The sequence below is a fragment of the Oncorhynchus clarkii genome, chromosome 11, assembly GCF_045791955.1.
Source record: "Oncorhynchus clarkii lewisi isolate Uvic-CL-2024 chromosome 11, UVic_Ocla_1.0, whole genome shotgun sequence".
In the NCBI taxonomy this organism is placed as follows: Eukaryota; Metazoa; Chordata; class Actinopteri; order Salmoniformes; family Salmonidae; genus Oncorhynchus; species Oncorhynchus clarkii.
The window spans coordinates 32,833,047-32,859,354 of NC_092157.1; the positions used below are offsets into that span (position 1 = coordinate 32,833,047).

General features: G+C 43.2%; 1 protein-coding gene across 3 annotated transcripts in view; it reads right to left on the reverse strand.

Annotated features, from left to right (window-relative positions):
• The window catches only part of LOC139420439 (dnaJ homolog subfamily B member 6-like), an 83,134-nt gene extending 57,129 nt beyond the window's left edge, over nucleotides 1-26,005 (reverse strand). For all 3 annotated transcript variants that reach the window (XM_071170580.1, XM_071170578.1, XM_071170579.1), the window contains exons 1-5: nucleotides 25,934-26,005; nucleotides 16,960-17,075; nucleotides 7,187-7,296; nucleotides 5,961-6,026; nucleotides 5,455-5,565 (exon numbers count right to left, since the gene is read on the reverse strand). In XM_071170580.1, coding sequence (XP_071026681.1) covers nucleotides 5,455-5,565; nucleotides 5,961-6,026; nucleotides 7,187-7,296; nucleotides 16,960-17,024 — 352 coding nt within the window. In that variant the 5' untranslated portion in view covers nucleotides 17,025-17,075; nucleotides 25,934-26,005. The remainder of the gene's footprint in view (nucleotides 1-5,454; nucleotides 5,566-5,960; nucleotides 6,027-7,186; nucleotides 7,297-16,959; nucleotides 17,076-25,933) is intronic.
• Between the last annotated feature and the right edge of the window lie 303 nt (nucleotides 26,006-26,308).

Here is a 26,308-nt window from a genome sequence, read left to right on the forward strand (position 1 = left end):
CGTTTTAAAATCAAACCAGTTCTTTTTCATTTAATTTACTGTTCTGCACTCAGATAAGGCAGAATTTACCACAGCTCTAACCTGCTGCCAAGCAACAAAAAATTATCTTATTTGTCAGGCCATTGCTGAAGGCTCCAAAAAGTATGGCTTGTTTTGCTTCCACGTCGGTGATCAAAAGTGAATTTCTGCGTTCGAAAAGTTTTTTTCCCCACTTTGTCTTCTACATGTTGGCGGACAGAAATGAGTGACATTTCTTGCAGCTTTAAAGGGAAGGTTTGTGACCATAAATGGTCATTTAGGGTGGTTCTTTATGTAAATGAGACTAGGCAAAATACTTACAGGTGTGTGTAAATCAAGCGTACGAGCAACTGATAAATTCCAACTTTTTTTGTACTTGCGAACATTCTAAATTTTAATTTAGAAGCTTTTCTACACAACATTGATAAATGAGGGCCCGGGACTTAAAGGTCTTGTCATTAAGATGTTGGCGGTAAGATGTAGTTATTCCAAATAAGGGTGTCTGGCGATATTGGTTCTTTCCACCTCATGAATGAATGTACATTTTCCCTAATGCAAATGGAATTGAGAATCATTGGATTGTATTTTATTTTTCCTTCAATGCCTTACACCCGAAGTAGTGAATATACAGTATTTTAGACCAAACGGTATTAAATGTATGGCTTTGATACTCCTCAAGGACACACAAGGATAGTCTGCTGTCCATTGTTTAAGGGAACACAGTTGCGTAGCCCAGTAATACATCATCATATGAGGTAGTCCAAGACCTCCAGTTTTATAGGGTAAGTGTTAACAGTTAACTTGACTCGGTCTTTCCATTCCAAACAAAGTTAGAGAGCAAGCCATTTATTTTATTTAAAAAGTTGGATGGAATTGAAACTGACAAGGTCTGACATAAATACATAAAATGTGGTAATACACGACATGACCAAAAGTATATGGACACCTGCTCGACGAGAATCTCATTCCAAAATCATGGGCATTAATATGGAGTTGGTTCCCCCTTTGCTGGTACAACAACCTGCACTCTTCTGGGAAGGCTTTCCACGAGATGTCAGAGCATTGCTGCAGGGACTTGCATCCCTTCAGCCATAAGACCATTAGTGAGGTTGTGCACTGACGTTGGGCAATTAGGCCTGGCTAGCAGTCGGCGTTCCAATTCATCCCAAAGGTGTTCGATGCAGGCCAGTCAAGTTCTTCCACACCGAGCTCGACAAACCATTTCTGTATGACCTGTATGACCATTTCTGTATGACCTGTATGGACCTTTTCCCTTTCACCTTGCTCATCATATTGTTGCTTGGATTTCAAAGCAGCAATCTCTGCAGAACGGGAGTTTACTGTGTGTTATGTTCAAGCTTCAAAGTGCTCAACTGTTGAAGGGTGTCAACATTTCTAAGTCTTGGATTTTCTGTTCTAGTATATATATTTTTTTATGGGTCTTTTCTTATGTGAAGAGTAAGACATGATGCAACTGCTCATGTATGCTTTAAGAGCTACCCAGACAACAGTTGGGCATACTTCATTGGCTACATTTATTTCCTAAATTATGTCTGTGTTGAGATATGAGGTAAACTCCTTATCTCAAAGTAACATTGTGTTGAATCGCCATGTCTTTGCTATTGGCATTGGAGGTTTGAGTTTAAGGTGAAGGACAATGAGCTGTGGTCCGGAATAATTCTAGGAAGGTATTTACATTCAGAAAAACAGTCAATTAATTAAAAAGTTTGCAATTACAAAAGTCAATTCTTGAATATGAGTTGTGAACGTGAGAGTAATAAGAGTAATGTCTTTCAGTTAGATGTTTCGATCTCCACAGTTCACACAGACCATCTATTTGATGTTGTGGTTTTATACCTTAGACATGTTAGGAAGAGGATATAGTTTAGTTGTCGACTTCTCTAGAGTTGCATCCTGCACACTGTTAAAATCCCCCCCTGCATATAATATTACCGTTACATTGTGGTAGTTTTAGTACAAGGTCATTCATTGACTTTGGGCAATAACAATTCAATAAAGTTACTTTTCTTGTGCCAGGTTTCCTTTTACCATTATATCCATTTGCATCTGTAGTCATTTCTGTAGACTTAAATGGGACTTTATTATCAATGAGAATTGATACTCCTATGGACCTTGAGGAGAATGCCAGCCCATCCCAAGCTCACCAAAATCTGGAAGATGTTTCTAATGGAATTTACCTTAACATAATTTAAGATCTAGGATTAAAGCCCTTGAACCTCCAGGCCCATCTTCTTATCTTGGTGTCCCTTGATTTATACTTATTTATAACAAATGACTGCGAGGCATCTGCGGTTCAGAGCTCTAAATATGGAGGCGAGCCTCAGAAAATGGACGGATAGGAGAGCCTACATCATTCAGCCGGAACGCTTTCAATAATAGCTTCCGTATTAAAAACAAGAGCAGTTGCAATAGCAGCAGACGTGTGTGTGTGTGTGTGTGTGTGTGTGTGTGTGTGTGTGTGTGTGTGTGTGTGTGTGTGTGTGTGTGTGTGTGTGTGTGTGTGTGTGTGTGTGTGTGTGTAAACATATGAAACATGTGAGGTGAGGAGGTTACAATAACACTCAAATGCATGTGGTGTATGAATGTCCGGGAAATGCATGTTAAAACATCCTGGTTTAAATTAACAAGATGAAAAGCTTTCATAAACACAAATGGCTCTGACAAATAAGACTAGAAAAGGCTGGATGCTTTTCCTGTACGTTGATGTTTGTATTTCTGTCTGTAAACTCTTCCATGTATCAGAGTATACAGAGTATAAATGCCCAGTGTATCTTTCAAACACAGGCTGCATCCCAAATGGCACCATATTCCCTTTAAAGCACACTACTTTTATTTATTATTATTATTTTTTTTAATTTTACCCTTTTTTCTCCCCAATTTCGTAGTATCCAATTGTTGTAGTAGCTACTATCTTGTCTCATCGCTACAACTCCTGTACGGGCTCGGGAGAGACGAAGGTTGAAAGTCATGCGTCCTCCGATACACAACCAACCAAGCCGCTGCTTCTTTAACACAGCGCACATCCAACCCGGAAGCCAGCCGCACCAATGCGCCGGAGGAAACACCGTGCACCTGGCCACCTTGGCTAGCGTACACTGCGCCCAGCCCGCCACAGAAGTCGCTGGTGCGCGATGAGACAAGGACACCCCTACCGACCAAGCCCTCCCTAACCCGGGCGACGCTAGGCCAATTGTGCGTCGCCCCACGGACCTCCCGGTCGCGGCCGGTTACGACAGAGCCTGGGCGCGAACCCAGGACTCTGATGGCACAGCTGGCGCTGCAGTACATCGCCCTTAACCACTGCGCCACCCGGGAGGCCCGAAATCACACTACTTTTGACCAGGGCCTATATAGTTTTGGGGCAAAAGTAGTGCACTCTGTAGAGAATAGGGTGCCAGTTTGGACGCAAGCACAGACTGAGTGCAGAGGACAGCTGTTGCTGTTTACTCCCATGATGGCAGTGTCCAGCATCAGACAGCATGTCCTCAATGCTTTCAGTAAGAGGATAGTAGGCTGATGGCACAGAACACCACTACGGTCCTGGCTCAGGTAGGTGTCCCTGTCTACTCGTAAAACTTGAACCCAGAACATCCATGATCTCCAGTCTGTGCTTGGAAAGGGACTCTAAAAGGATGCAATGGGGGTTTACATTTGAAACTAAAGCCTATGGCTATACAGTACCCAGCCTGTAGCCAGAGGTGTGGTTATTGTATGGCTGGCTGTCATTATGCCAGCTGGTGCTGGGTCAGTCTGTCAGCAGCAGCTTGGGATCCTGCTAAGTCTAATAACATACAGGATGGGTCAACTGACTGCTAACGTCCTGAGTCACACCCAGGCTACTACAAAGTTAGGATAGAGGGCACAGTCCTGCGAGTCAGGCTACCCCACAGTTAGGCTAAAATGTATGGGTATGTGTGTATCTAATCAAGGGTCCAGGCTACCTCACCTTCCCCTGAATCATGACATGGGCATTAATATGGAGTTGGTCCCCCCTTTGCTGCTATAATAGCCTCCACTCTTCTGGGAAGGCTTTCCACTAGATGTTGGAACATTGCTGTGGGGACTTGCTTCCATTCAGCCACAAGAGCATTAGTGAGGTCGGGCACTGATGTTGGGCAATAAGGCCTGGCTCGCAGTGTTCCAATTCATCCTAAAGGTGTTCGATCAGGTTGAGGTCAGGGCTCTGTGCAGACAAATCAAGATCTTCCACCCCAATCTCAACAAACCATTTCTGTATGGACCTCGCTTTGTGCATGGGGGCATTGTCATGCTGAAACAGGAAAGGGCCTTCCCCAAACTGTTGCCACAAAGTAGGAAGCACAGAATCGTCTAGAAGGTGTAGCGTTAAGATCTCCCTTCATTGGAAATAAGGGGCCTAGCAAGACCCATGACAAACAGCCCCAGACCATTATTCCTTCTCCGCCAAACTTTACAGTTGGCACTCTGCATTTGGTCAGGTAGCGTTCTCCTGGCATCCGTCAAACCCAGATCCGTCCGTCGGTCTTCCAGATGGTGAAGCATGATTCATCACTCCAGAGAACGCGTTTCCACTGCTCCATAGTACAATGGCGGCGAGCTTTACGCCACTTAAGCCAATGCTTGGCATTGTGCATGGTGAACTTAGGCTTGTGTTCTGCTGCTTGCCCATGGATGCCCATTTCATGAAGCTCCCGACGAACCGTTCATGTGCTGACATTGCTTCCAGAAGCAGTTTGGAACTCGATAGTGAGTGTTGCAACAGAAGACAAGCGATTTTTAAGAGCTATGCGCTTCAGCCTTCGCCAGTCCCATTCTTTGTGCTTGTGTGGCCAACCACTTTGCAGCTGAGCCGTTGTTGCTCCTAGAAGTTTCCATTTCACAATAATAGCACTTACAGTTGACAGGGGCAGCTCTAGCAGGGCAGAAATTTTACAAACTGACTGGTTGGAAAGATGGCATCCTATGACGTCACGGAGCTCTTCAGTAAGGTCATTTACTGCCAATGTTTGTCTGTGGAGATTGCATGGCTGCGTACTCAATTTTATAAACTTGTCAGCAAATGGTGTGGATGAAATAGCCGAATCCACTATACTTTTGTGTGTGTGTGTATATATATATATATATATCTCTATATATATATCTCTATCTCATGTATATAACACTCAGGCAAAGCAGCAAACAGCCCAATCTCTCTTATCCAGCCAGCTAGGCTGACCTAGATGTGTGCACAATTAGTAGCATGTCCACAGGGGTTTAAAACTGCAATTAGTTGTGGGCATCTGACAGCGAAAAGGTCAGGAATGTGCCAGGAATTAAAAAGCAGACCGCTTGAGAAAGCGTTGATAAACTTAATCTCAATGCCTGCTTCAGTTCTTCAAGCCATAGTGAGGTCTCTTGCTCACACTCGCTCACTCTGGCCTCAGTGGAGAGACTTACCGAAGAAATCTGCAAATGGATCTCGTCCCCCGAAGAATTCCCTGAAGACGTCCTCTGGATTACGGAATGTGAACCCACCACCGAAGTGATCTGCGTTGTGATAATGCCCTCCTGGGAGAAAGAGACAGAATCATCAACTACATTTCCAACAAGAGTTATTGAGCGATGGTAAAGCAACATATTCCTGGTCATACAAGCACACACGGCGATCTGAACATAGTTCAATTATTCAAGGGCACTATGACGGTAGCATGACACTTAGTTGACAGCTAATGCCTCGCAGTAATGGCTTAGTTGAAAGTCAGACACCCCCCCCCCCAACAACAACAAAAAAAGAGAGGTCGGTAATTGAGAAGAAAATACACTTCTCCTTGGCATGTTTGCTTTATGTGGTATTTCAGACATTGTGCCATATCATAAAATACTGTCTTTTTATATTCATTTATAACCTCCATATCTCCTAGATAAGCCTATCAAAACGTCAAGGAGTAATGTTCAATGTTTACCTCCTCCCCCTGCGCTTCCTGTTAGGCCTTCTTTCCCATATTGGTCATACAGGTTCCTCTTGTTTGCTAATGAAAAGGGAAAAAAGGAAAATAAGAAAAAGGGGGATTAAATGCTGGGAAGAGCCATAGTAAGAAATTGGAGGGTGCACAGTGCTGACAAGCCATGGGAGTTAGTGGACAGAGCGTCGCTGCCCAAGTTCAAGCCCATTTCCATAAAAGTCCTAAATTACCACCCCAGAACTTGATAGATGAAACAAGCCGAATGACAACAAGAGAGACTACTCAAAGGCTTGTACAAGAACCAAAAGAGGAAAGTTGAAGTGTGTGTGCTCCACAGCTCAAACAGCCCTGACATAACAATTTCTGGCCTGGTTTTAGCTGCTGTTGCCGGGTGAACAGTACATAACAGGAACAACTAAATCAAGACATTACAGTTGTCCGTTGTGCTCTCAGGCCTATAACGGTGTCAAAAACGGCACCCTAGTCCCTATGCAGTGCACTACTTTTGACCAGAGCCCTGATCAAAAGTAGTGCACTACATCGTAAATAGCCTCAAGTACATTTCATAATTTTTGGTCCTGAAACAGACAGACAAAAAGGTCCTTTCTGGACAAACAAACAAGACAGTGATGTGTGTTCACTATCTGGCAGCAACACGTGACTGATCATATGTTTGTGTGACAGCTAAGGGCCATACTTGCAAACATTAGAAAAAGTTTAAGTTCAAGGTTAAGCATTAGCCAATTAAAATTGTAGATGTAGTGTCACGTGATAGAACGCTGCAACTTTTCAGTTACTATCAATGCTCTAACCACTAGGCCCAATGCTCTAACCACTAGGCCCAATGCTCTAACCACTAGGCTACCTGCCGCCCCTTTTCAATCGCTCATCTTCCTATCAAAGATCTTTAAACTTTCTCGACACAAACTAATGGCATTTCTTAAAATAGGTCACCTCGGACACATGTAATACAATGTGTATAGCAGGAAGACACCACTTATCACCACCTGTGTGTACCTAGCTAGCATACATTTCTAGACACCAGATCATAACAAGTCGCAATCACTCATTATTATATTAGCAGTGAGCATTTCTCCATAAAATGTCTTGATATTTTTTATTTTATTTTACAACCGGATGTGGTATTGGTATCCGTGATGCCGGACATGTACGATAGTTTAAATGCTAAAATAAAATCAAAAGCTGTCTTATGGGGGGGCTCTTACCGTCTGACAGGACCTCATAGGCTTCTGAAAGCTCTTTGAACTTTCTCTCTGCGTCCTCCTTGTTGTCAGGGTTCTTGTCTGGATGCCACTTGAGTGCTAGCTTTCTGTACCTACAGTATGGCAGAAATACATGTACTCCACATTATAGTGCTGAGCGACTAGTGCCTTTTGAGATCGGTTCAATTTTGGTCACGGTTTTCGATTTCGATCATTTGATATGCACTATGCATTATGTGGGTTGAATGCTGTAACAGAGTAAAACTATTAATACATTTCCCAAGATGGTAATGACTGTCCATTACTGCTTATCACTTATTAACCATCAATTATTCACATTATTTTAAAATTCAATATTTCAGTTGTGTATATTACATTTGTTTTATCTGATGACTATGTTTTCATTCCAAATCATCTCATCTCTATAGAGCTGGTGCCTATGCTGTCTGGCAAAATCCCTATTTTGTAGAAAATAAGGTATACTTTTATGACTGCTGAATACCAACTATCAAATCAGTTAGATCAGTGTTGGGCAACTGGTGCCAGCTTACAGTTGAGAGTTACAATACACAAGGTGCAATTTACAAATTTGGTTGTGCATCAGCAGTCACTCAATTAGCCCAAAATGTGTATAATTGCAGCAAACTTGCTTTAAAAACAGGGGGGGAGTAATAGATGTGGCAACGCAGCTCATGATGAGTTCTGTTTTTTTTGTGGCCCCCACCCCCATCAAAGTTGCCCATCTCTGACAAATGTATTTTCAGGTAGAAATACAACAGCTGCTCTCTTTATCACCTCACGATCGCGCACTTTTCTCTCTTCCCGTAGTAGCAGTCGTAAAATAAACACAGACCGGGAAAGTAGATGCGCAATGAATTATGGTCATTGTAGTTAATTACAACGTGTTATGTGCTAAGCTATGTAGAATATTGGACTGTTAGAAACTACAACTCCCTACTACAATGGAATTCAAATAATTTAACCGACGTCGGCCAAAATGAAAAATAACCGAAATTTCAGTTAATCGCTCAGCACTACTATATTACATCATCATCTACACACGGAAAGACTCACATTGGTCACACACCTAAAAAAGCACAAGTAAGAGGTTTGACACCCACCATCTCCGATTTAATTTCTTTCCTGTTAGAAACATTTAAGATAAGCATTCCTGCAACATTATAAAAGTAAAACAAATTGATCTCTGAGAAACTAAGCTAATTGATTACTAATTGATTGGGCTATTTTAAATGTATAGGATTAATTTAATATTCAATAAATATAGTACCCAACATCCAATGAGGTAGACATGAGAAATCCAAATAAATTGTCTAAACCTTCCACGGACACGCCACGCTAACCCCACAAGAATATAGTATCAGTTCTCTATGTCTGACAAGTAGTATGGAGATCCAGCTCGGAGTATTGGTCTTCATCCTATGTAATGAATTCCCAGTGAATTTGGTGGTGGGGGTGGGGTGGGGTGCGGGGGTTTCCTGTTCCGAGAAATTAGTAATTTAAGTTATGTTTATGTCCCATCCTACATTCTGCTATTACTAGGTTGACCATTAGATGGTGTTGTTCTAGATGATTTATTTCCGGTTTCCTCAGTCGATGGACAAGGTATGACAGCAATCCACGTACTGGTTTTGTTGTCCACTGTTTCAAATGCTAAAACTTTTCAGCATGAGGCACAGATCCGCAAGTTAAATGGTATCTATATTAGCATTTTCACACATCATGTCCAAATCATCCTGAAGCATCTAAAAAGGTATTGTGCAACTCAATGACATTACCTATAGATGATTTGGATATGAAGCGAGGAAATGCTAATATAGGTACCATTGACATGCATTGGATTTGTGCCACAAATGCAAAAAAAAAAAGTTAGCATTTGAATCAGTGGCCAGGTAAACAAAACCAAAGCATGGGTTGCTGTAATACCTTGTAAACTGCTTACAGGGTTGTTCTTCAAAAGTGCCTTCCTCACCATCTTAAATAAGCATGCCCCTTTCAAAAAATGTAGAACTAAGAACAGATATAGCCCTTGGTTCACTCCAGACTTGAATGCCCTTGACCAGCACAAAAACATCCTGTGGCGCACTGCACTAGCTTCGAATAGTACCCGCGGTATGCAACTTTTCAGGGAAGTTAGGAACCAATATACACAGGCAGTTAGGAAAGCAAAGGCTAGCGTTTTCAAACAGAAATTTGTATCCTGCAGCACTAACTCCACAAAGTCCATGGAGAATAAGAGCACCTCCTTTCTCTACGGCTGACCACGCTTTCCACCTGGCTACTCCAACCGCAGCCAACAGCTCTGCACCCCCCGCAGCTATATGATATTTTTGGCCTTCCTGTGACATTGGGTGGTGTAGGTGTCCTGGAGGGAAGGTAGTTTGCCCCCGGTGATGCGTTGTGCTGACCTCACTACCCTCTGGAGAACCAGAGGGGCGGAGCAGTTGCCGTACCAGGCGGTGATACAGCCCGACAGGATGCTCTCGATTGTGCATCTGTAAAAGTTTGTGTTTTTGGTGACAAGCCAAATTTCTTCAGCCTCCTGAGGTTGAAGAGGCGCTGTTGCGCCTTCTTCACCACACTGTTTGTGTGGGCGGACCATTTCAGTTTGTCCGTGATGTGTACGCCGAGGAACTTAAAACTTTCTACCCTCTCCACTACTGTCCCGTCGATGTGGATAGGGGGGTGCGTCCTCTGCTGTTTCCTGAAGTCCCCGGGCATCTCCTTTGTTTTGTTGACGTTGAGTGTGAGGTTATTTTCCTAACACCACACTCCAAGGACCCTCACCTCCTCCCCGTAGGCCGTCTCGTCGTTGTTGGTAATCAAGCCTACCACTGTAGTGTCGTCTGCAAACTTGATGATTGAGTTGGAGGCGTGCATGGCCACGCAGTCGTGGGTGAACAGGGAGTACAGGAGAGGGCTGAGAACACACCCTTGTGGGGCCCCAGTGTTGAGTATCAGCGGGGTGGAGATGTTGTTACCTACCCTCAACCCCTGGGGGCGGCCCGTCAGCAAGTCCAGGACCCAGTTGCACAGGGCGGGGTTGAGACCTAGGGTCTTGAGCTTGATGACAAGTTTAGAGGGTACTATGGTGTTAAATATTGAGCTGTAGTCGATGAACAGCATTCTCACGTAGGTATTCCTCTTGTCCAGATGGGTTAGGGCAGTGTGCAGTGTGATTGTGTCGTCTGTGGACCTGTTGGGGCGTTATGCAAATTGGAGTGGGTCTAGTGTGTCAGGTAGGGTGGAGGTGATATGGTCCTTGAGTAGTCTCTCAAAGCACTTCATGATGACGGAAGTGAAAGCTACGGGCGGTAGTCATTTAGCTCAGTTACCTTAGCTTTCTTGGGAACAGGAACAATGGCGGCCCCCTTGAAGCATGTGGGGACAGCAGACTGGGATAAGGATTGATTGAATATGTCCGTAAACACACCAGCCAGCTAGTCTGCCCATGCTCTGAGGACATGGCTGGGGATGCCGTCTGGGCCTGCAGCCTTGCGAGGGTTGACACGTTTAAATGTTTTGTTCACGTCGGCTGCAGCGGAGGAGAGCCCGCAGGTTTTGGTAGCGGGCCGTGTCAGTGGCACTGTAGTGTCCTCAAAGCGAGCAAAGAAGTTTAGTCTGTCTGGGAGCAAGACATCCTGGTCCACGATGGGGCTGGTTTTCCTTTTACAGTCCGTGATTGATTGTAGACCCTGCTACATACCTCTCATATCCGAGCCGTTGAATTGCGACTCTACTTTGTCTCTATACTGACGCTTATCTTGTTCGATTGCCTTGCGGAGGGAATAGCTACACTGTGTGTATTCGGTCATGTTTCCGGTCACCTTGCCCTGAATAAAAGCAGTGGTTCACGCTTTCAGTTTTGCGCGAATGCTGCCATCAATCCACGGTTTCTGGTTTGGGAATGTTTTAATAGATGCTGTGGGTACGACATCACCGATGCACTTGCTAACAAACCCGCTCACCGAATCAGCGTATACATCAATGTTGTTGTTCGCCGCAATGCGGAACATATCCCGGTCCACGTGATCGAAGCAATCTTGAAGAGTGGAATACGATTGGTAGGACCAGCGTTGAACAGACTTGAGCGCGGGAGCTTCCTGTTTTAGTTTCTGTCTATAGGCAGGGAGCAACAAAATGGAGTGTGGTCAGCTTTTCCTAAAGTAGGGCGGGCTGCGGGACCTTATTTGCGTCGCGGCAGTTAGAAAAACAATGATCTAGTATTTTGCCAGCCCTGGTTGCACAATCGATATGCTGATAGAATTTAGGGAGCCTTGTTTTCAGATTAGCCTTAGTTAAAATCCCCAGCTACAATAAATGCAGCATCAGGATATGTGGTTTCCAGTTTACATAGAGTCAAATGAAGTTTGTTCAGGGCCATCGATGTGTTTGCTTGGGGGGGGGGATATATGCGGCTGTGATTATAATCGAAGAGAATTCTCTATGCAGATTATTTGGTCGGCATTTGATTGTGAGGAATTCTAGGTCATGTGAACAGAAGGACTTGAGTTCCTGTATGTTGTTATGATCACACCACGTCTCGTTAATCATAAGGCATACACCCCCGCCCTTCTTCTTACCAGAAAGATGCTTGTTTCTGTCAGTGCGATGCGTGAAGAAACCAGCTGGCTGTACCGACTCCGATAGCGTGCCTCTAGTGAGCCATGTTTCTATGAAACATAGAACGTTACAGTCTCTGATGTCTCTCTGGAAGGCTACCCTAGCACGGATTTCGTCTACCTTGTTGTCAAGAGACTGGACATTGGCGAGTAGTATGCTCGGGAGCGGTGCGTAATGTGCCCATCTACAGAGCCTGACCAGAAGACTGCTCCATCTGCCCCTTCTACGGCATAGTTGTTTTGGGTCGCCGGCTGGGATCCGATCCATTGTCCTGGGTGGTGGGCAAAACAGAGGATCCGCTTCGGGAAAGTCGTATTCCTGGTCGTAATGTTGGTGAGTTGACGTTGCTATTATATCCAATAGTTCCTCCCGACTCTATGTAATAAAACCTAAGATTACCTGGGTTAACAATGTAAGAAATAACACATGAAAAAACAAAATACTGCATAGTTTCCTAGGAATGCGAAGTGAGGCGGCCATCTCTGTTGGCGCCGGAAGTTGTTAATCACTGACCATCTCGAATCCCACCATTCATTCTCCACTATGCAATCCGGTTTCTGAGCTGGTCACCGGTGCACCTCAGCTACGCTCAAGGTCCTAAACGGTATCATAACCACCATCGATAAAAAACAGCACTGTGCAGCCGTCTTCATCGACCTGGCCAAGGCCTTCAACTCTGCCAATCACCTAAATCTTATCGGCAGACTCAACAGCCTTGGTTTCTCTAATGACTGCCTTGCCTGGTTCACTAACTACTTCTCAGATTGATTTGACACACTGAACTCTGAGGGCCTGTTGTCCGGACCTTCAATTCTCGGGATGACTCTTTTGTCTTTATTTATCAATGATGTCGCTCTTGCTGAGGGTGATTCTTTGATCCACCTCTACGCAGACGACACCATTCTGTATACATCTGGCTCTTCTTTGGACACTGTGTTAACAAACCTCCACACAAGCTTCAATGCCATACAACACTCCTTCTGTGGCCTCCAACTGCTCTTAAAACGCTAGTAAAACTAAATGCATGCTCTTCAACCGATCGCTGCCCGCACCTGCCCTCCCGCCCGCCTAGCATCACTACTCTGGACGGTTCTGACTTAGAATATGTGGACAACTATAAATACCTATGTGTCTGGCTAGACTGTAAACTCTCCTTCCAGACTCACATTAAGCATCTCCAATCCAAAATTAAATCTAGAATCAGCTTCCTATTTCGCAAAACAAATCCTCCTTCACTTATGCTGCCAAACATACCCTCGTAAAACTGACTATCCTGCCGATCCTTGACTTCGGCGATGCCATTTACAAAATAGCCTTCAACACTCTACCCAGCCAACTGGATGCAGTGTATCACAGTGCCATCCGTTTTGTCACCAAAGCCCCATATACCACCCACCATTTCGACCTGTATGCTCTCGTTGGCTGGTCCACGCTACATATTCGTCACCAAACCCACTGGCTCCAGGTCATCTATAAGTCTTTGCTAGGTAAAGCTCTGCCTTATCTCAGCTTACTGGTCACCATAGCAACACCAACCCGTAGCACACGCTCCAGCAGGTATATTTCACTAGTCATCCCCAAAGACAAAACCTCCTTTGGCTGCCTTTCCTTACAGTTCTCTGCTGCCAATGACTGGAACAAATTGCAAAAATCACTGAAGTTGGAGACTTCAGGGAGGCAGTGTAAACTCCATGGCTCTGCAGTCCAGGACAGCACAGCACAGAGGTTTGTGCTGAATCAGCAATTCTCTCTGACTAAACCCTTCCTGCAGGAGACAGCGTCTCTGTCCCATTTATAGTATATACCTTTTGATCTGAGCCCAATAGACACACAGCCACACAGAGGAACAGAGGATGGGCCAGACTCAGAGGTCATCTCTAGGGCTGGATTCATGGGTTGCATGTTTCGTCACAATATTGTTTTTAACGTTCGTTTTGAACTTGAACTGAGCGTTCTACTCAATGCATTGTCAATGAGCGCTGACTAAGATTTCAAAAGAGCATTAGAGTGGATTGGAAATACTATAACATTCAAAAGGATAATTAGTAGGAAAACCTTTTGTCATTTCGATGTTGCCAGATTGACTTTAGATGCAGTGTAACGTTAGCTATAATTGAAGGGAGGCCACCGGATTTTAGCTAGCTAACGTTAGCATTGCTATTTTTGATGATATTGCCATCTCTCTAAAATACATTTGACAACATGATAAGGCTGGCAACGTTGTTTTCTATTAGATCTTTGACTACTTTAGCAACATCATCGCATGTCCAGGCACTAAGGTTAATTTAGACAAAACAGTCTACACACAATACTCTATAATAAATACCTTCTTTACATAAGTATTTTGACCCTTTGCTATGACAGTTGAAATTGAGCATCCCATTTCCAAGTCCATAAAATTTCCATTGATCATCCATGAGATGTTTCTACAACTTGATTGGAGTCTACCTGTGGTAAATTTAATTGATTGAACATGATTTGGAAAAAGGCACATACCTGTCCTTATAAGGTCCCAAAGTTGACAGTGCATGTCAGAGCAAAAACCAAGCCATGAGGTTGAAGGAATTGTCCGTAGAGCCCCGAGGTAGGATTGTGTCGAGGCACAGATCTGGGGAAGGGTACTGCAGCATTGAAGGTCCCCCAAGAACACAGTGGTCTCCATTATTCTTAAATGGAAGAAGTTTGGAACCATCAAGACTCTTCCTAGAGCTGGCCGCCAGGCCAAACTGAGCAATCGGGGGAGAAGGGCCTTAGTCAGGGAGGTGACCAAGAAGCCGATGGTCACTCTGACAGAGCTCCTCTGTGGAGATGGGAGAAACTTACAGAAGGACAACCATCTATGCAGCACTCCACCAATCAGGCCTTTATGGTAGTGGCCAGACAGAAACCACTCCTCAGTAAAAAGGCTCATGACACCCCACTTGGTGTTTGCCAAAACGCACCTAAAGACTCTCAGAAACAGGATTCTCTGGTCTGATGAAAGCAAGAATGAACTCTTCGGCCTGAACACCAAGCATCAAGTCTGGAAAAAACCTGGTACCATCGCTACGGTGAAGCATGGTGGTGGCAGCATCATGCTGTGGGGATGTCAGCAGTAGTGACTGGGAGACTAGTCAGGATCGAGGGAAAGGACAGAGAGATCCTTGATGAAAACCTGCTCCAGAGTGCTCATGACCTCAGACTTGAGCAAAGGTTGAACCTTCCAACAGGACAACAACCCTAAGCACACAGCCAAGACAATGCAGGAGTGGATATGGGACAAGTCTCAATGTCCTTGAGTGGCCCATCCAGAGCCTGGAGTTGAACCCCATCGAACATCTCTGGAGAGACCTGAAAATAGCTGTTCAGCGACACGCCTCATCCAAGCTGACAGAGCTTGAGAGGATCTGCAGAGAATAATGTGAGAAACTCCCCAAATACAGGTGTGCCAAACTTGTAGCATCATACCCAAGAAGACTCGAGGCTGTAATCGCTGCCAAAGGTGCTTCAACAAAGTACTGAGTAAAGGGTCTGAATACATATAGTTGTTTTATACATTTGTAACAATTAAAAAACAAAAAATGTTTTTGCTTAATCATCATGGGGTATTGAGTGTAGATCGATTGATGAGGGAAAACAATTGTTTAATCCATTTTAGAATGGAATGGATTGTAACGTAACAAAATGTGGGAAAAAGTCAAGGGGTCTGAATACTTTCAAATGCACCATCTACAAATCCTTCAGTGCTTTTCCTGTACATGTAAGATTTCTCAGAAGAGCTACTGTTTGCAAGCTACTTCAGTTGATTGTGTGAGTAACTATCACAGAGGTGCCAACTGTGGTTTTCATTGATCTTATCCAATGGTGGTGTATGCGATCAATAATAATTGAGTTCATAAAAAAAGGTCATTTGCAGCTCTTTTAAGTAACTTACTGTGATTGTTTTCAATGAAAATGGTCCAAAAAAAGTCTGGGAGTGGTCTGATTGGGGAGGGGGAAACTGAAAACTAGCTGAAATTGGTTTGGAACTCTCATATTGGTCTATTGATTTCACTAGGCAGGCCAAAACGCCATCCCACAAAAACAGGTTGGAATTTCCAGCGGTCTTTTCAAACAGCTCTGACACTAAAAGTGCACAATTTCACAATTTCACAGTGTTATTCCAAGCTCAGTGTGTAAATACATATAAAATACAGAAAAAAAAATCTAGTTTTTGACAGCACTGGAGTTAGAAGTGGGCAGCCCAGTGGTAAGAGTATCAACTGAATCAGAGAGATGTTGTTAAACAATTGACCTAACCTTTTGACCTTTGTCTGGGGTGGTATCTATCAAGTCAAAAGGTCAAATGTAGGACAGTCAGCGCTAACAATGAAAGTAAAAACACTGAATTAGTACGACTTCTGATTGTGTTTAAGTTACCACTACTCAATTCATTTAGTGACTAAGACGGTTGTTTTACCTTGTCGTCAACACTAAAACTGGAAGAAAAAAACTGTAGTATAGGGGAAAAAACGTTCTTCACAATTGAGTTAGTTTTATGTTCAGCCAAACCCTAAAAACCGAGCATACCTGAGATTCCACAAGCCTAGCAGCACTAGGCTGGGTAGCCTAGTGGTTAGAGCGTTGGACTAGTAACCGGAAGGTTGCGAGTTCAAACCCCCGAGCTGACAAGGTACAAATCTGTCGTTCTGCCCCTGAACAGGCAGTTAACCCACTGTTCCCAGGCCGTCATTGAAAATAAGAATTTGTTCTTAACTGACTTGCCTGGCTAAATAAAGGTAAAAAAAAAAAAAAAAAAAAACTAATGGGCAGATCATACTCTCACAATCATGATGCCGTTTTAAAAGTGTGTGTGTGTGTGTCAGTCATTCACAACATATTATTGGCAATACAACAATACGCACAAGACTCATCAGTTCTCTAATGACAATAGGGAACATTGATCAGAGGGTGGGTGTGTGTGTGTGTGTGTGTGTGTGTGTGTGTGTGTGTGTGTGTGTGTGTGACCGCAAGCTTACAAGAAGAGTGAGCAGAGTGGAAACTTTCGAAAGCCTTGCTGTTAGCACTCTATCGGTTTCTACCCCGTTTCTATAATTAGTCTACTACATCCTTCGGAGTGTCACACGTTATTAACGTCAACATGCCGGGGTACTCACGCTTTTTTAATGTCCTCCGCCGACGAGTTTCTCTGGACCCCTAAGATCTGGTAATATTCTGTCATGGCTGTTTCTCTCTGTGGCTCCTTCTAGGTCAGCAGTCTTTAGCCGTCGCTCTGCAGAGGGAGCAAAGCATGGTCTAAAAACAATGTGGAGGAACTCAAGGAGGAGGAAAGCACAGCAAAGTGGGCCCATGACAGATGCAGCCATGTGCGACAGCTAAGAAACCTCCCCTCTGGCCCAAAAGGGCTAGAAGACGGGGGAGGGACAGGGTATTTCACAGTGTGGCAAAGCTAAACAAAGTAATCAACTGCCCTGAAAATAGAGCCCTCTTAAGGGAGAGAAAGCGATGAGCGGCGGACAGGACATAAGCTAACATTAGCTCTAATATTACCATGAAGATGAGGTATAGTGGATAACCTGCTAAAAGTAAGGTTGAACGTTTAAAATTGCTTAGGGAAGGACAAATTAAGAACTGAAGCCACAGCCATAACACCCAAGTAACTCCTTTTCATAAGCATTACTTTATATCATAAGCAGCCTGGAGCAACTGGCAAAACATGTCCAGAATCAAATATACTTCCATCCGATACAAGTCTTCCGTTTCATCCCTGGTTAATACGGCCCGGTGAGAGGCAACTTTGAAAAGAGAATTAAACTCCAGAGTAAGCCGTTGTCTTCCCCTATCAATTTTCAGTGTCAACATCACTCCACCACCACACCATCAACCCCCACTCTCACCCCAGCAACACTATGCAATCTTTATTACTTAACAGCCCAATTACCACCCAATTAACATAAACTCGGCAAAAAAAAGACACGTCCCTTTTTCAGGACCCTATCTTTCAAAGATAATTTGTAAAAATCCAAATAACTTCACAGGTCTTCATTATAAAGAATTAAAACACTGATTCCCATACTTGTTAAATTAACCATAACCAATTAATGAACATGCACCTGTGGAATGGTCGTTAAGACACTAACAGCTTACAGACGGTAGGCAATTAAAGGTCACAGTTATGAAAACCTAGGACACTAAAGAGGCCGTTGTACTGACTCTGAAAAACACCAAAAGAAAGATGCCCAGGGTCCATGCTCATCTGCATGAACGTGCCTTAGACATGCTGCAAGGAGGCATGAGGACTGCAGATGTGGCCTAAAACAGCGCTACAGGACAGACAGCTGATCGTCCTCGCAGTGGCAGACCATGTGTAACAACACCTGCACAGGATCGGTACATCCGAACATCACACCTGCGGGACAGGTACAGGATCGGAACAACAACTGCCCGAGTTACACCAGGAACGCACAATCCCTCCATCAGTGCTCAGACTGTTCAATAGGCTGAGAGAGGCTGGACTGAGGGCTTGTAGCCTTGTTTTAAAAGGCAGGTTCTCACCAGACATCACCGGCAACAACGTTGCCAATGGGCACAAACCCACCGTCGCTAGACCAGACAGGACTGGCAAAAAGCGCTCTTCACTGACGAGTCGCGTTTTTGTCTCACCAGGGGTGATGGTCGGATTTGAGTTTATCGTCAAAGGAATGAGCGTTACACCGAGGCCTGTACTCTGGAGCGGGATCGATTTGGAGGTGGAGGGTCCGTCATGGTCTGGGGTGGTGTGTCACAGCATCATCGGACTGAGCTTGTTGTTATTGCAGGCAATCTCAACGCTGTGCGTTACAGGGAAGACATCCTCCTCCCTCATGTGGTACCCTTCCTGCAGGCTCATCCTGACATGACCCTTCCAGCATGACAATGCCACCAGCCATACTGCTCGTTCTGTGCATGATTTCCTGCAAGAGAGGAATGTCAGTGTTCTGCCATGGCCAGCGAAGAGCCCGGATCTCAATTCCATTGAGCACGTCTGGGACCTGTTGGATCGGAGGGTGAGGGCTGGGGCCATTCCCCCAAGAAATGTCCGGGAACTTGCAGGTGCCTTGGTGGAAAAGTGGGGTAACATCTCACAGCAACAACTGGAAAATCTGGTGCAGTCCATGAGGAGGAGATGCACTGCAGTATTTAATGAGGCTGGGGGCCACACCAGATACTGGCTGTTACTTTTGATTTTGACCCTCCCCTTTGTTCAGGGACACATTATTCCGTTTCTGTTAGTAACATGTCAGTTTTTGTATCAGTTGTTGAATCTTGTTATGTTCATACAAATATTTACACGTTAAGTTTGCTGGAAATAAACGTGTTTATCTATTACATCTACTATGAAAATGAATTAAATCCTTTTTATAACAGGTTGATTCCACAGAAAACTGTGTGTGTGTGTACATATGTGTGTGTCCGCATTCCAAGCATGTGAGACTATAGAATCAGATGTGGAGTAGAAGTGATTTTAAATGAAGTGGAACAAATATACAGAAATAGTTGATGAATTAAAATGCCGACCACATGGAGGTTTTGCCTGACCTGGACCTGGCAGCTCACACCACAGAGGAGATGGTATTCTCAGCATCTTCTGCGAATTTCACCAACCTGGCAACCTCAGAAAGGAGTAGTAGATGGAATCTCACTCGCATTACAGCACAGATAAGAGATCTTCTAGCGTGTAGAGACTAGAGCATACATAATGTATTCCTAGCACGTACAGTACTAATCAAAAGTTTGGACACCTATTTAGTCAAGGGTTTTTCTTTATTTTTACTGTTTTCTACATTGTAGAATAATAGTGAAGACATCAAAACTATGAAATAACACATATGGAGTCACGTAGTAACCAAAAAAGTGTTAAACAAATCAAAATATAATTTATATTCTTCAAAGTAGCCACCCTTTTCCTTGATGACAGCTTTGCACACTCTTGGCATTCTCTCAACCAGCTTCACCTGGAATGCTTTTCCAACAATCTTGAAGGAGGTCCCACATATGAGGAGCACTTGTTGGCTGCTTTTCTTCACTCTGCGGTCCAACTCATCCCAAACCATCTAAATTCGTTTGAAGTTGGGTGATTGTGGAGGCCAGGTCATCTGATGCAGCACTCCGTCACTCTCCTTCTTGGTCAAATAGCCCTTACACAGCCTGGAGGTGTGTTGGGACTATCATTTGTTTTTCAACAGGACAATGACCCACTAAGTGCAAACCAGTTGGGATGGCAAATCGCTTCAGAATACTGTGGTAGAGTCCAAATCTCAAATTTGGACTCGGACCAAAGAACAGATTTCCATCGATCTAATGTCCATTGCTCATGTTTATTGGCCCAAGCAAGTCTCTTCTTCTTATTGGTGTCCTTTAGTGATTTCGTTGCAGCAATTCAACCATGAAGGCCTGGTTCCCTCCTCTGAACAGTTGATGTTGTGATGTGTCTTGAACTCTGTGAAGCATTTATTTGGGCTGAATTTCTGAGGTGCAGTTAACTCTAATGAACAGATCCTCTGCAGCAGAGGTAACTCTTGGTCTTCCTTTCTTGTGGTGGTCCTCATGAGAGACAGTTTCATCATAGCTCTTGGTGGTTTTTGCAACTGTACTTGAAGAAACTTTAAAAGTTCTTGAAATTTTCCGGATTGACTGTCCGTAATGTCTGTAAGTAACAAAGGACTGTCATTTCTCTTTGCTTATTTGAGCTGTTCTTGCTATAATATGGACTTGGTATTGTACCAAATAGGGCTATCTTCTGTATACCACCCCTACCCCTACAACTGATTGGCTCAAATTAACTTGTTACAAGGCAAAACTGTTAATTGAAATGCATTCCAGGTGACTACCTCATGAAGCTGGTTGAGAGAATGCCAAGCGTGTGCAGAGCTGTCATGAAGGCAAAAGGTGGCTATTTAACACTTGTTTTGATTACTACATGTGTTATTTCATAGTTTTGATGTCTTCACTATTATTCTACAATGTAGAAAATAGTAAAAATAAAGAAAAACCCTTCGATGAGTAGGTGTTCAAACTTTTGACTGGTACTGTATAGACTAGAGCATACATAATGTATATCTAGTGTTAGAGCTGGGTAATATATTGCCTTTTAAGGTATACTGGTATGAATCCACATATGGTATGGATCCTATAATGATAAATTGCTACAGTACTATATAAAGGAAAAATTCTACATATTGGACAACTTCAATGTTAGTCTAGTCCTAGTTTGGTTAAGTATAAAACAAATCAAAATGGAAAACGCCCATTAAAACCACTTAAAATTATGGGCTGTGTTTATCATGCGTCTCAGAGTAGGAGTGCTGATCTAGGATCATTTTTGCCTTTTAGATCACAATGAATAAGATTACACACACAGAGGGAACCTGATCCTAGGTCAGCACAGTAGAGAGTGCTGAAGGAGATCCGTCACACAACACAGGAAGAAATCTCCTTGATTTCATGACTGTGGCCTCACATTGTTCAACACCTAATCATTAAGGCTAATTAGGAGTCATTATGTGAATAGGGCTGGTATTCCCTGTGTATTTTGAAATCACATACAATGTTTAAAAGTGTATTGATTAATTACAGAGGGAGTGTTGAGAAATAAATAAAGAACGAAAGAAAGAAAGAAAGAAAGAAAGAACGAGAAGGAAAGAAAGAAAGAGAAAGACAAAGACTGAGAAGCAGTGAACAGGACATACAGAGATAGAGCGATTAGGAGAGAGAGAGAGAGAGAGAGAGCGAGAGCGAATACAATACCGCAGTAAAATGGCCAGTCATCAAAATGGCACACGCCCTATTGAGCAAGATCACCACAAAATGTCAATAGCTCAAGGTGCTTACCTACTGGTAGCCATGAGGCTGTTCAGCAGAGACAATGTACTAACAGACAGAGGTATCTTAAATCATGGTGTTAGGGTTTCTATGCATCCCTTAGACAGCAAGACCCTTAGACAGCAGATCCCAAGGCAGTTAACCCACTGTTGCCCGGGCGCCGAAGACGTGCATGTCGATTAAGGCAGCCCCGCGCACCTCTGATTCAGCGCAGCGCTATGCTCTAGTGTGCCTCCCAAAATGACACCCTAGAGAGAGAACAAGAGCGAGACACAGATGTTTCCAGATTAATCTACGCTGGGAGAAGCTCTATGCTGTACAATGGCCAGCAAATGATCTTAAAACAAACTTGACATGTCTCCACTAACTGCTCCCGAGTGGCACAGCGGTCTGAAGCACTGCATCTCAGTGCTAGAGGTGTCACTACAGACCCTGGTTCGATCCTGGGCTGTATCACAACCGGCCGTGATTGGGAGTCCCATAGGGAGGCGCACAATTGGCCCAGCGTTGTCCGGGATAGGGATTGGTCGGGGTAGGCCGTCATTGTAATTAAGAAAATAAAAAATATATATATTATTATATATATGACTACAAAACACCATAGCTGTGTTCAAATATGCATACTGACATACTGTACACTACATACTATTAGTTCATTTTAGTATACTGTAAACTGACAGTATCGTTTCACTTGAGCATACTAGCGCTTCGCCCGTCTACCGTCTAAGTTGATGCGGTTGCTATGCAACCTCTTGCTAGCTTGTTAGCATAACAAATGACTAGACATTTTACAATTTCGGGTGTGTTCGTAAATTCAATCTGGAGTGCCAGAGTGTGCTCTGGGCATTCGTAAATCCAGAGCGTTGTCAGATTGTCTCGTCGTAAATTCAGAGCGTTTCTGTAACGATCGTCGTCCTCCTCGTCTGAGGAGTAGTAGGAAATATCAGACCAATGTGCAGCGTGGTACGTGTTCATGATGTTTATTTGCCTGAACACTGAAATACAAAATAACAACATGAATAAACTAAACGAACGAAACAGTCCTGTGTGGAACAAACACTGACACTGAAAAATAATCACCCACAAAACACAGGTGGGAAAAGGCTACCTATGTATGATTCTCAATCAGAGACAACGAACGACACCTGCCTCTGATTGAGAACCATACCAGGCCAAACACATAAATGCAACATAGAAAAACGAACATAGACTACCCACCCCAACTCACGCCCTGACCAAACTAAAACAAAGACATAACAAAGGAACTAAGGTCAGAACGTGACAGTTTCGCTCTCAGAGTGTTCAGAGCGCACACACTGGACGCTTTGGCCGAGGAGTAGGGTTGATCCGAGCTTTTCAACTGCAGTCAAGCACCCAAGCTAACTGGCTAACATTGGCTAGCTACTTCCAGAAACAAATGAGAGAACACCTCACTCTGACCATTTTACACGCCCTACCAGAACTGGTTTGGCTGTTTTCATGTTATCCAGAGAGTTGGTGACCGGCTGTGCTGCTGGCAACAATTGAATTAGGCTTTTTTTTTTGCCAACGTTTACTGACCCTGACCATATTCAACTGGTGTTGAGCATTCGTAAATTCATTAGTTATTCTGCGTGAGAGTGCTCTGAAATCGTAGTATATAGCCACAATTTACAATGTCCATTAAAACGCACCACGACTATACCACTATGAGAATAATCAAGTATGAGAATAATCAAGTCAATAAATATTGGGTAGTTAGTTAATATACTGCCTGGCAAGTTCGATGTATTAGTAGCCAACTAACATTAAGCAACTAGCCAACATACCGGTAACGTTACATACTAGAGGTCGACCGATTAATCGGAATGGATGATTAATTAGGGCCGATTTCAAGTTTTCATAACAATTGGAAATCAATATTTTTGGACACCGATTTGGCCCTATTTTTTTTACACCTTTATTTAATCTTTATTTAACTAGGCAAGTCAGTTAAGAACACATTTTTAATTTCAATGACGGCCTAGGAACGGTGGGTTAACTGCCTCGTTCAGGGGCAGACCGACAGATTTTCCACTTGTCAGCTCGGGGGATTCACTCTTGCAACCTTACAGTTTGCTAGTCCAACGCTCTGACCACCTGCCTCTCATTGCACTCCACGAGGAACCTGCCTGTTACACGAATGCAGTAAGAAGCCAAGGTAAGTTGCTAGCTAGCATTAAACTTATCTTATAAAAAACTATCAATCAATCATAATCACTAGTTAACTACACATGGTTGATGATATTACTAGTTTATCTAGCGTGTCCTGCGTTGCATATAATCGATGCTGTGCGTATCGTTGCTCCAATGTGTACCTAACCATGAAAATAAATGCCTTTCTTAAAATCAATACACAGAAGTATATATTTTTAAACCTGCATATTTAGCTAAAAGAAATCCAGGATAGCTGGCAATATTAACCAGGTGATATTGTGTCACTTCGCTTGCGTTCATTGCACGCAGAGTCAATGTATATGCAACAGTTTGGGTCGCCTAATTTGCCAGAATTTTACATAATTATGACATAACATTGAAGGTTGTGCAATGTAACAGGAATATTTAGACTAATGGATGCCACCCCTTAGATAAAATACGGAACGGTTCCGTATTTCACTGAAAGAATAAACATCTTGTTTTCGAGATGATAGTTTACGGATTCGACCATATTAATAACCAAAGGCTCATAATTCTCTGTGTTATTATGTTATAACTAAGTCTATGATTTGATAGAGCAGTCTGACTGAGCGGTGGTAGGCAGCAGCAGGCTCGTAAGCATTCATTCAAACAGCACTTTCGTGCGTTTTGCCGGCAGTTCTTCGTTGTGTGTTTATGACTTCAAGCCTATCAACTCCTGAGATTGGGCTTGTGTAACCGATTTGAAATGGCTAGCTAGTTAGCGGGGTGCGCGCTAATAGCGTTTCAAACGTCACTCGCTCTGAGACTTGGAGTGGTTGTTCCCCTTGCTCTGCATGGTTAACGCTGCTTCGAGGGTGGCTGTTGTCGTTGTGTTTCTGGTTCGAGCCCAGGGAGGAGCGAGGAGAGGGACGGAAGCTATACTGTTACACTGGCAATACTAAAGTGCCTATAAGAACATCCAATAGTCAAAGGTTAATGAAATACAAATGGTATAGACTCTATAGAGAGAAATAGTCCTATAATTCCTAGAACTACAACTTAAAACTTCTTAACTGGGAATATTGAAGACTCATGTTAAAAGGAACCACCAGCTTTCATATGTTCTCATGTTCTGAGCAAGGAACTTAAACGTTAGCTTTCTTACATGGCACATATTGCACTCTTACTTTCTTCTCCAACACTTTGTTTTTGAATGATTTAAAAGAAATTGAACATGTGTCATTATTTATTTGAGGCTAAATTGATTTTATTGATGTATTATATTCAGTTAAAATAAGTGTTCATTCAGTTTTGTTGTAATTGTCATTATTACAAATAAAACAAAATCGGCAGATTAATCGGTATCTGCTTTTTTTGGTCCTCCAATAAATCGGTATCGGTAGCGGCGGTGAAAAATCATAATCAGTCGACCTCTATTACATACTGCTTTAATGCTATGCGGTTTGTAAGGATAGCGTAGGTAAAAACATTGTCAGCCAACATAACGTGTAACTTATTTGAAAAGTCATTACATTGCTCAACATGTCATAATTAGTTAAAACAATAAATTTTTATCTGCTTTCGTCGAACTTCAGATGCATATTTTCCGTCATTTTCTTCAAATAAGAAAGCGTTGTGAAACCATGCCCATTTTCTGAAGAATTGCATTATGGGCTCTAAAAGTACAGCGATAGTGTCCACTGCTTATATACTTTGTATTTTGGTGAATTTAGTACGACATCTGGGAATTTCTGGCATACTAACTATGTCCATAATTCACGTCACAAAAAGTATGGTTAGTGTGGATAGTATGAGTTTTCAAACACAGCTCATGATTCCACTGCACTAACGATGGGTCAAATCAGCCCTCGTCCTCAACTAAACCTGAAACCATTGTGCAGCCCATGTTGTCCAAAGATAGACGGACAAAAAGCGACCAACGAAAGTCCTATACATGTTCAAAGATAATTTAGCCATGTCAACTATATTTATTACTAAACGTCAATCACACATGGGCCCAAGCCCAGATTTAAAACAAACTGATAAATGAATTATATTTGTCAAATAATGCCTTCTTAACTACATAAACAAACTGATAAACAATGAAATCAACTTTGTAGAGCGATCAGTTACCAGTTCCTCTAGTAGTCCAGTTGTATCCTGTTTGTTTGCTATTAATAGCCTCTGTGCCCTTTTCTGTTCTGGAGTGAGAGTGAGTGAGAGAGAGACATGGCAACAGACAGATGACGGTTCCTCTCTCAGATGAAGGCTCACACACCACAGGGGTTTCGAATGGGAATTAGTTGTGGACAGCGAAAAGGTCAAGAATGTTCCAAGAATTAAAAAGCAGACCGTTTGAGCAAGCGTTGATAAACACTGATAGAAAGATAATGAATCTCTCTTGTCCTTCTGTCCCGCTCCCTCGCTCCCTTCCAATAGAACTAGATCATGAATAAGACATTCGTGCTCAAGGCACACATTCACAGCTGAGAGCAGAGCCCTTGTTCA